This window comes from Ovis aries, chromosome 2 (assembly GCF_016772045.2).
Source record: "Ovis aries strain OAR_USU_Benz2616 breed Rambouillet chromosome 2, ARS-UI_Ramb_v3.0, whole genome shotgun sequence".
NCBI classification, from domain to species: domain Eukaryota; kingdom Metazoa; phylum Chordata; class Mammalia; order Artiodactyla; family Bovidae; genus Ovis; species Ovis aries.
In genome coordinates, this window is record NC_056055.1 from 175,120,609 (window position 1) to 175,132,737 (window position 12,129).

The 12,129-nt window shown below is 35.7% G+C and overlaps 1 protein-coding gene across 27 annotated transcripts in view; it reads right to left on the reverse strand.

Annotated features, from left to right (window-relative positions):
* R3HDM1 (R3H domain containing 1) overlaps positions 1–12,129 on the reverse strand; it is a 162,786-nt gene that overhangs the window by 15,222 nt on the left and 135,435 nt on the right. For all 27 annotated transcript variants that reach the window (XM_060410088.1, XM_060410087.1, XM_060410080.1 and 24 more), the window contains one exon: positions 11,682–11,833. In XM_060410088.1, the coding sequence (XP_060266071.1) occupies positions 11,682–11,833 (152 nt within the window). The remainder of the gene's footprint in view (positions 1–11,681; positions 11,834–12,129) is intronic.

Genomic DNA, 12,129 nt, shown 5'->3' on the forward strand with positions numbered 1-12,129 from the left:
TTTTTGCATTTCTTTTCCTTGGGGATGGTCTTGATCCCTGTCTTCTGTACAATGTCATGAACCTCATTCCATAGTTCATCAGGCACTCTATCTATCAGATCTAGTCCCTTAAATCTATTTCTTACTTCCACTGTATAATCATAAGGGATTTGATTGAGGTCATACCTGAATGGTCTAGTGGTTTTCCCTACTTTCTTCAATTTAAGTCTGAATTTGGCAAAAAAGAGTTCATGCGCTGAGCCACAGTCAGCTCCCCATCTTGTTTTTGTTGACTGTACAGAGCTTCTCCATTTTTGGCTGCAAAGAATATAATCAATCTGATTTCGGTGTTGACCCATTTGGTGATGTCCATGTGTAGAGTCTTCTCTTGTGTTGTCGGAAGAGGGTGTTTGCTATGACCAGTGCATTTTCTTGGCAAAACTATTAGTCTTTGCCCTGCTTCATTCCATATTCCAAGGCCAAATTTGACTGTTACTCCAGGTGTTTCTTGACTTCCTACTTTTGCATTTCAGTCCTATATAATGAAAAGGACATCTTTTTTTGGTGTTAGTTCTAAAAGGTCTTATATGTCTTCATAGAACCATTCAACTTCAGCTTCTTCAGCATTACTTGTTGGGGCATAGACTTGGATTACTCTGATACTGAATGGTTTGCTTTGAAACGAACAGAGATCATTCTGTCGTTTTTGAGACTGCATCCAAGTACTGCATTTCAGACTCTTTTGTTGACCATGATGGCTACTCCATTTCTGGTAAGGATTCCTGCTCGCAGTGGTAGATATAATGGTCATCTGAGTTAAATTCACCCATTACAGTCCATTTTATATTATATTAAAAGGTACCAAATGGAAATTATGGAGTTAAAAAACTGCTAAAATATAAAATTCACTAAAAAGGCCCAGCAGCAGATGTTAATTGGCAGAAGAAAGAATAAATGAACTTGGAGACAGACTGAAAGATTACACAAGCTAAAGAACAGAGAGAAATAAGGACACAGAAAAAAGAGCTCCAGAGAAATGTGGGGCATTGTTAAACAAACTAACACACATATAATGGGGATTATCAGAGATGAGAGCAGAAAAGATATTCCAAGAAAAAATGGCTGAAAACAGTTCAAATTTATTGAAAAAAAACAATGACCTATTCATCCAGGATCCTGAAAAAGCTTTTAGCAGAATAAATGCAGAGACCCAAAGAGATACCACAGTAAAAATACTGAAAGTCAAAGACAAGCAGTATACGAAAAATGATTAGTTATTTATAATATAACCCCAGTAAGATTTACAGCTGACTTCTAAGCAGACACTATGAAAGTCAGAAGGCAGTGGGATAACATACTCAAATGGTCAAGGAAAAATACCTGTCAGCAAAGATTCTTAAATTCAGTAAAGCTATTTTCCAAAATGAAGGCAAAACAAAGACGGTAAGTAAAAACTGAGAATTTGTTGCTGGCACACCTTACAGTAGGCACTAACTAGAATAAACACAGAAAGTACAGTATTGTGGTCTTAATGTTTGCATCTCCCAGATTCATATGTTGAAGCCGTAACCTAATACAATGGTATTTGGAAATGGGGCCATGGAGAGGTAACTGGGGTTAGATGAGGTCATGTGGGTGCGGCCCTGGTCCAATGGGATTATTGCTCTTACAAGAAGACATCAGGGAGCGTGTTCTCCTTCTGCTTGAACACACTGAAGCAACACCAAATGAGCTCACAATGAGAAAGTGGCCATCTGCAAATCAAGGGAAGAGCCTTCAGCATGTATCAACCCTTCTGGTACCTTGATCTTGGACTTTCAGTATCCAGAACAATGAGAAAATAAATTTCTGTTGTTTATGCCACCTAGTCTATGATATTTCGTTGTGGCAGCTTGAACAAACTAAGTACAGGTATTCATGTACTTGGAAAGATAGCAGAAATGAACATTTTCCCTTTTTTTCTGATTTAAGAAGCAAATGTATAAAATAATATGTACATAATGTAATGCCAGACCTATAACATATAGAAATGTAACATATGTGCCAATAATAGCACAAAGGATGTGGATAGGAACAAAGCTGTATGGGCTAAGAAAATGCCTACTGATGGTAAGGTAATTATCATTATAACAATGTATTGTGTTTGTAACATTAATATACTATGCATAACAAGAATATCAGGAGAAGTAGGGGAAAAGAGCAGTTATGTAGGAGTAACTTTTCTCTATTTCACTAGAATTAAGCTAGCATAAATCAGAAGCTGATTGGATAAGTTAAGACACATATGATAAATCCTAGAAAAAACACTAAAAAAACTCCCCTCTAGACAGAGGAAATAAATAACAAAAGCAAAATGGCAGACATAAGGCAAGTACATCAGTAATAACATTAAATGTGAATGCATTAAACAATTCAATCAAAAGACAGATGTCAGAAGGGTAAAAAATGATCCAGCTATTAATATATGCTGTCTATAGGAGACATGAAGGCTGAAAACAAAAGGACAGTAAAAGATACATCAAACAAACAGTAATTAAGAAAGCTGGTGCGTCTATATTAATATCACACAAATCAGACTTTGAGGCAAAAACTGTACGAGACAAAGCATTTCATAATGAAAAAAAGATCAGGAATATGTAACAGTTATAAACTTATCAGCTCCTACTAAAGGAGCAATACGTGAGACATACACTGAAAAATGAAAGGAGAAACATACAATTCAATGATAGTAGTTGGAGACCTCAATATAACATTTTCTGAACTCAACAGCTTGCTGGATCTTAGTTCCTCAACCAGGGATTGAACCCAGGTGCATGGCAGTCAAGGTGTGGAGTCCTAACCACCGGACTGCCAGGGAATTCCCAATACTACACTTTCAGCAAGGAACAGACCAACAATACAGAAGATCAACAAGGAACAGAAACCCTGGACAACACTACAAACTAACTAGACCTAAAAGACATCCACAGAACACTCTCCAACAATAACAGAACTTACAATCTTTTCAAGTATACGTGGAATATTCTCTAGGTTAGACCATATGCTGGGCGATAAAGTGAACTTCAATAATTTTAAAAGGACAGAAATAATACAAAGTAAATTCTCCAACAAAGAAATGAAATTAGAAATCAATAGCAGGATAAAGTTGGGACACACACATGTAAGCACAAATTAAACATTACAATACTAAGCTACCAATAGGTCAAAAAAGAAATCAAAACAGAAACCAGAAAATACTCTGGGATGAATGAAAACAAAACACACCAAACCTTATGGAATGCTGATACAGCAAGAGTTTAGAGGGAAAATTATATCGTAAATGCCAATATTAAAACAGAAGAAAGGACTTCATTAGTGGTGCAGCAGTAAAGAATCCACCTGCCAATGCAGGGGACATGGGTTCAATCTCTGGTCTGGGAAGATTCCACGCACCATGGGTCAACTAAGGCTGTGAGCCACAACTGTGTAAGCCCATGCACTCTAGAGTCCATGTGCTGCAACCAACAGGCTTGTGTGCCACAACTATTGAAGCCTGTATCCCACAGAGTCCATGCTCCATAATAAGAGAAGGCACAGAAAATGAGAACTTTATGCGCCACAAATGGAGAGTGGGTGCTATGCTCAGCTTGCCACAACTAGAGAAAGCCTGCATGCAGCAATGAAGACCCAGTAAAACCAAAAATAAGTAAACAAAATAAAAAAAAAAATCTCAGATCAATAATCTTCATTTTCATGTTAAGACACTGGGGGTGGCCTGGGGGAGAGATCACCAAGCTTAAAGCAAACCAAAGGAAGTGAAGAAGAAAGATTATAATGGGAATAAACAAAACAGAGAACAGAAAAGAGAAAATCAATAGAAACCAAGGGCTGGATCATTAAAAAGATCAATAATGACAACTTTTTGTTTAACTGACCAAGAAAAAAGGAAGGAAAACTCAAATTACTAGAATCAGAAACAAAGAAGGGAGATTACTACAGACTACAGAAATAAAAAGGATAATGAAATAGTATAAAAAACTATACCAAGAAAATAGATCAAGCTCCTAGAAACATACAAACTGCCAAAACAAACTCACGTAGAAACTGATAATCAGATATAAACAGATAATCAGAGTGGACCTATAACAAATGAAGAGATTGAAGTAGTAATCATAAAACAACTTACACACACACACACACACACACACACACACACACCCTGGCATACAAGGCTTCATCACTTTATCACAGAGAAAAGTTAACAGTAATTCTTCATAAACTTTTTTTTCAAAACAGAAAACAATACTTCCCAACTCATTCTATATTACCCTAAAACTAAAACCAGACAAAGGCACCACAAAACAACAGACCACTATCTCTTATGACTATGAGAAGTCATAAATGCGAAAATCCTACTGAATGTGATTTATCCCTGTGTCATTTAATATCTGAAAATCAATTAATGTATATTTTTTCTTAACATGATAGAGTACCTACAGAAAATCCACAACTGGGGCACTCTCCGTTCTCCTTCTGATGTCTATGTCAGAAGCTTTCTCTGCCCCTTTTCATACTTTAATAAAACTCTGCAAAAGCTCTTGAGTGATCAAGCCTGGTCCCTGGTCCCAAAGATAAATCATCTTCTTCGGAGATCAAGAATCCAACACCGTTCACCATAAGCTATCAACATTGCCCCTGTTGATAATGTACGGTATAAATATACCATGTTTCTAACTTTTTATTGCAATGAAGAGCCTTAATTTTGTATCTTTAACATATGCATTAAAATATTAATATATCCCCCCCCCTCCACCAAAAGAAAATCCACAACTAACATTATACTTAAGGTGGAAGACTGAATGCTCTCCAGTCATGAAGATAAGGATGTCAGCTCTCTCAACGTGTACTGAACCTAACAGTAAGGTTCTAACCAGGGCAATGAGGCAAGAAAATGAAATAAAAGGTACCAAAATTGAAAAATGTTACTGTCATCATTCCTCTCTTCTCTTTATGTTTTGCAAATATTATGATTGTTATTTCAAGATATTATTTTTTTGATGGGAGAAAATGTATTCTTAATTAATAATTAATTTACCTGAAAAGCAAGCCCCACATATCTACAGCTTTTACCAGCTATGGAAGATATCTTTGAAAATTCAAGAAAAGATGGCAAGAAAATATGTTCTAAGAAGTCACTTGAAGGAAAGAAAAATAAAAATGCAAAAAAAACCCCAAAAAACAACAACAACAAAAAGAAAGAAGTCATTTGGTTTTCTGCCTTTTTAAATCCTTTGACATCTTACTGCCAATGATTGGCAAACAAGCTTCCTGAACATTACTTAGCAGACATGTGCTGTGTTCCCTGAAGATGCTGTAAGTAATCCATATAATCCATTTGGGGACTGCAGCAGTCTGAGTATCACAACATTTAATTCATTAATAATATAAAGAATGAAGCAGTTAACAAAGAACAAGCACTCTGAATCTCACTGGTCCCAATAACTGATTCACCACCTGTGACAACCTGAGTAAAAGAAAGAAAGTGAAGTTGCTCAGTCGTGTCCACCTCTTTGTGACCCCATGGACTACAACCTACCAGGTTCCTCCAGCCATGGGATTTTCCAGGCAAGAATACTGGAGTGTGTTGCCATTTCCTTCTCTAGATCTTCCCAATCCTGGGATTGAACCTGGGTCTCCTGCATTGTAGGCAGACGCTTTACCGTCTGAGCCACCAGAGAAGTTCAATAACCTGAGTAAATTCCACCAAATTTAAACCAAATTTACTCAGTCTAGCAGGAAAAAAAAAGAGAGATAAACGAAAGTTTAAATCATTCAGAGGTTACTCTGTATTTCTTTTGGATCATTTTTGTTGGATTTTCCTATAAATAACACTTTTTTACAACCTTTTGGAGCAGTTTTAATTTTGGGGGGTGGGATAATAATTGTGGCAAAACTCTGAGGCAGAATTACAGAATAAAAAAGGACAGGAGTTCTGTCTTTTGTTAAATGTCATCAGACTGAATTATGGACAAAATGGGCTTCATATGCCCAGAACCCAGCAATGATGGTCTCTTTGCTTAGTATCTTAGTATAGCTAAGTGTTTTGTCCTTTTGGGGTTAAGGGTGTGTTAACTCTCATTTTTTAAGATAGCTGGTGAGAGTGAATATTTTCTTATGTGCTAATTTATCACCAGTTCTTGCCAAGTGGGTAAACTACTTATTTCCATGAATTGTTTATTTGTAGAGTTGCAATATAATCATCCTAGAACATACAGAGGTGATAAAAATGCCTGTAAGCTTTTATCAGACATCTGTCACATTCACCCATATCTTGATGCTTTTTAAAAAAAAAATCTGTCTTGATGTAACTGCGCTGAATCTTTATATTAAAACAACCTTTAAAACATTCATCTACTCTTTGATCATGTCTATCTTAAATCTTAATGCTTTTCATTTTTTAATGCTTTCCTATCTTGAATCTTATATCAGTGAGAAAAGCAAAGCAATTAAGTATTTTCACGAGCTCTTCACCACACCTATCTATGTAATAATATCTGTACCACTGCACTCACTTTTTTCCCCCATTTACCACATATGAATCCTCTACATCTTATATATGGCTTACTGACTTCCGTTTGAGTGTTTACTCTCATCCTTCTTGGGGACCTTACTCTTCCCTCTCTGCTACGGCAACATACCTCTTTCTGCTGTCTTTCAATGTCAGCATATAAAGACTTCTTTTTTCAATTACGAACAGATTACTCTCTTAACCTTATTTTCCCCTCCCCTATACTGCTGAAATTCAATGCTCCTGCTTAGGGATGCAATTCTCAAAAGTTGTCTCTATCTACTGTCTCTGATTCCTGTCCTCCCATTCTCTTGGCTTTTAGCTCTTAAAGTCTTCCCCCCATAATTAAGTAGTTTTATTAACTATTTAAAGGGTTTGAAACATATATACAAGAATACCCAGAAATATGAAGAATCTTAAAGAACTGTATGATATAAAACTATGTAACCTCCATTTGGATTAAGAATACCAAGTCTCCACACCTTCCCTCACCATTAATTCTAACTGTTGTGTAGTAGTGCTCCATATGGTAGGTTTAACATTTTAAACAAATTGTTTCTGAAGGTTTTTTTTTTAATTATCAAGATTTGAGGATTCTTGATATACTCTCTAAGAACTTTTTCAAATATATGATTTCCCAGTCAGTATAGTGCTTGACTTTTCATTTTTATTCTTTTGTGGAGCCACCTTTCATCTGGTATAATTTTCTTCCTGTATCAAAGACTTCCTTTAGAATTTCTTGCAGTGCAAGTGAGCTGGTGATTAATTCTTTCAGTTTTTCCATGTCTGAAATAGTACTGTTTCTAACAAGAAATCTACCAAATTCTTATCTCTGTTCTTCTATATGTAATGTTATTTTTTCTCTGGCTACTTTTATAATTTTCCCTTTAAGTTTTAAGAAATTTCCTCTATTTTTTTTGCTTGAAGTTTGTTGAAATTTCTGGATCTGCAGGTTTCTAATCTTCCTAAGTTTTGCAACATTTCAGGATTATTCAAATGTATTTTTTGTCCTCCCTTTTCCTCTCTTGAGGATGCCAACTGCACATGCATTAGGCCGAAAAGTACTGATGCTCTGTTCATTTTTTTCCCAGTCTGTTTCCTCTGTCTGAATTTTATACTGGCGTTGTTTCAGTCAGGTTCAACTGACTGATTTTTTCCCCAATTTTTAGCCTTTGTTTCTTACTTCTTTGCATACTTGACAATTTTCGACTGGATCCCAGCCATTATGAATCTAGCCTTGTTGAGTGCTGGACATCCTTGAATTTTTAATAATACTTTTGAGCTTTGCTCTGAGCCACAGTTAAATGGAGACAATTTAATCTTTTTGGGTTCTGCTTGTTTAAGGCAGGACCAGAGCAGCTTTTCATCCAAGGCTAACTGTCCTCCACTACTGACACAGTATTCTTTTAAGTCCTCTACTCACTGCCTACTGTATTACAAGGTTCTGACATGTGGGCTGGTAGGAATATAAACTATTCCTGTCCTTGTATGAGGTTCAGGGATTGTTCTGCTTGTTTCTTTTGAGGGGTTCTTTTCCTGGCATTGGGTAGGTTTTGTACATACACGCACTGGTAAGCAAGCAACTCAGACTCAAAAGGGCCCCACTTAGATGGCCAGAGCAACCTCTTTGAAACTCTCTTCTCTTCAGTATCCTGCCCTGAAAACTCTAAGCCACGTTGGCTTCCTTGGACTTTGAATTCCATCTTGTTAACTTAAGGGTCTTGCTTGAGTTCCCCTGCACTGAGGTGTGGCTTGAAACTCTCTGCAGGCAGGAAGCTGGGGTAATCGTTAAGACTGTTTTCCCTCTCTCAAGTTTTACTGTACCTAACTGCCTAATGAAAACTGTTGTTTCATATGTTCCTCTAGTTTTTAAGGCAGATTTTAAATTTGGTCCCTACTACTCTATCATGGCTGAGAATGGGAATCAAGAAGATGTTGGTTTTTAGCATCCTTTCATCAACATGCCTGATACTGCCCTAACATTAATTAGTAAAACACAGACATCGGCACACTCTCAAGGCAGAGAAATTATTCACAAAATAAAATATATAGACTACGCCAGAAGGGGTAATTCTAACACAAAACTTTCCTAAACTTGGCCTATCTCAGGGGATTGCTTGTTATCTAGGTTACCTATGGCTTCGAGAAATATCAAATAAAATGGCAAGCCAGTCAAATTCTTGGGCTGTGAAGAAAGGATGGATTTTGAGAAACAATTTGCAAAAGCTTAAAATTTACTGGAGGAAGAAAGTTGTAAAAATCTAACAAATAATTCAAAAGTCCAAGACCAGGGGGCTCCCTAATGGCCTGCAAGGTAAGAACGGTCCCTCACCTAAAGTAATTCCATTCTTCTCATTAGTAGGACTGTATAAAAAAAAATTTGTGCTCAATTACCTCATTCTGAATTCTGTCAATAACAATTTTTTAGAAATTTATGTTCTCTTTTGTTACATAAATACTTAAATAGTACCCATAATTTGATACTTTAGCCTTTGAAGTCTGAAATATTTCTCTCTGGTCTGTTACAAAATAGTGTGCTGACCCTAGATCTAGTAAGTACTTGTAAGTAAACAAATCCAAATTACAATGACACTAATTTCAACTCTGATTCTCTACAGTTCCAAGTGGGACATTTTCCACCAAGGTATCTCAAATTTTCCTTTAATTTTCATTTATATTATCGCCAAAGATTCATTTCTTCTTTCAAAGTTCCTCCCTTCCTACTGCTACCACCACAGTTGAGCAACCTGTCACGTAATGTGCTTAAATTATAACACTTCTCCTTGTGGTCTCCACCCAATTCAAATCCTTCTTAATGACTGCTACTGAGCTAATTTTTTTTCAAAAAGATAAGCTTTACCATATCAATTTCATATTTCAGAAATCACAAATACTTGATAATATCAGGAGTCTAAAATACAGATAAATTCAGGTACACTGTGGAAAAAGATGTTCAAGGCTAACAAATTCAAAGAAAAAAGCAAGATGACAAACAAAATATTCATAAAAATAATTCCACACACACAGAAAAATTCAGTGACAAATGAATTTTGAAACACAAATGAAAATATCCCTAATCTACTTCAAAACGGAAACACCAAACCCCCCTCCTCAAACCATAAAGTTTTTCATGTATCTGCTTAAAAGTAGAAGTGTTAGAAAGATAAATGGCAAACTCTGAACAGTGATCACTTTGGTCAATGAAGAGTAACTGCTTTGCATGAAGGGCAATTTCATGAGTGTGCAGTTTTTTCGGTTGCTCTGGGCAGCTTGTGGGATCTTAGTTCCCCTAGTAGGGATTAAACCTGGGTCACATCAGTGGAAGTGCCAAGTCCTAACCATTGGACCACCAGGGAATTCCCTTACTCCATGTGTTTTTAAGTGGTTTAATTTCTAAATCAAAATTATAGAAAATATAATGTTTAGAACATGTGATTCCTAATAGAGTTCACATACTATGTGTTCACTGAAAAATGACCTGAATGAAGACATCAAAATTTAACAGCTATCATCTCTTGAATGGTGAGGTTGTGGCTGATTCGCTTTTCCATCTTTTTTTACAGTTTGAAATTTTTTATATTTTCAAATTTTCTACAATGACTATGTATTATATGTATAATCAGAAAGATCCAAACAAGTAAAATACAGAAAATGCTCTTTTAATGGACAAAATGCAAGATGTATGAGAAATGTTTATCTCAATAGAAACTCAGTGAGAGACTGAAAAATGAAAAGATTTTTGCATGAGATATTACCTTTCCTCCCTGTTCTTTACAGGTATCTATTTAAAAACTATTAATCTAAAATATTAGTTATTATTATCACTAATTTTTGGTGAGTTCACAAGAAATGAAATAGCTATAAGCATTCTTTCCATTTAACATTATTTTTGGCAATATAATTTACTAATTAATTTTTCTGATAAACACATGCTTACAAAAACAGCCGCTATGTCCAATGGAGAGAAAATAAATACTCTGAAAAGGAAATGTTTAAAACCAAAGGTAACTTTCTTATTACATTTTATTTCTCTAGGCTGTGTTAACAACTTTTCTTTTAATAACAGAAGTAAAATTTCACTAAAAGATGTGGTTCAGATTGAGACTTTGTTACTGTCAATTATTTCAAAGGATGACTGAGGCAAACAAAAACCCAAAAATGCAAAACGAGTCATTTAGGAGAAATAAAATGAATCTAAGTTCCAGAAATAGGACAAAGGGACACTAGAAGAATACTAGTTTACAAAGATGAGGAAACACAGACTATGCAGATGATAAAAAGAACAAAACTTAAAAGTAGATTTTCTTTTCTCATGTTTCATAAAGATTCTGTGAAGCACCTTTTTAACAAAGTTCTGAAAAATAAAGGTGACAGTCTCTTCAAGTTCCCCTCTCTGTATGCTAGCTTTTGAGACTGCAGATCAAAGACAAAAGTATATTCTCCTTTTGAGTTTCAAGATAAAAATGGGAAAATAAATGGTAAAATAGGAAGAAAAAAACCCAACACTCAAACAGATGCAGTCTGAAGATATTATCTAACTAGCTTGCCACTTTTGCAGATTATAGGAATGAAATTATTAACTTTTTTGAGTTTTTTTTTGTCTACATCATTGAAAGAAGTACTACAATTAGTTGTAAAACTAGTTTCTGTGACTGGTACATGGCTTGCTGAAAGGGACAACACACATGATCTGAATCAGGCTATGTTAAATCCTCATAGTACATGTAACAACACAATCAAACACAAAATTGCCTCAGTGATAACTGATTGGTTGAGTTGAAAGCAAAGATAATTCAAATTCTACTTTTCTGCATAAGGAGCTTGCAGAAGAAAATGGATTGCTAAGCAACTGGAGCTAAGGAAGACATTTTTCAGAACAAAGGCTCACTTAGTGTTCTTACAGAAACCTTATAATCTGGTTATATTTTAGTAAAAACATGAGTGAGTGGCTCAGGACTACAGCTTAGAGTTTACTAATGAGCAATGAGAGACGCTGTGACTTTTTCACAAATGTGTAAAACATTACTAGGTTACGGCAACTTGTGTAAGGATGACATGCAAATGCATGAAGTATTCCGTATTAAAAAAATTAGCAACAGACCATAATCCTGATAAACAATGAGGAGCTACAAGATTAGGCTTTTTATTCACTCACCTTAAATTATTTTGTTGGCCAGGTGGAATGACGCTATAGTAAACTGGCATTCCTGCTGCAGGCATAGATCCTTGATTAGACTGATTAGGGAACATAACAGGCTGTTGATAAGTGTGATGGGCAATTCCTTGAGAACCTTGAGGCAGTGAAACCTAAAATTTCAAAGACAATTTAAAGGGAAAAAGGTTTTTCAAAACCTTGCAAAGGTCAATGTCTCCAGTCTCCCTGAGCTTTTCAAATATGAGCAGTTAGGAATAAGCTAAAACTGCTATAGGCTGTCTTGATAATTTAGTTATAGCATTACTACTTTATTTTTATATTTTTAAAGCCAGTTATTGTTTTTGGCTAGCATTTATCAATGGAGAAGGCAATGGCACCCCACTCCAGCACTCTTGCCTGGAAAATCCCATGGACGGAGGAGCCTGGTAGGCTGCAGTCCATGGGGTCG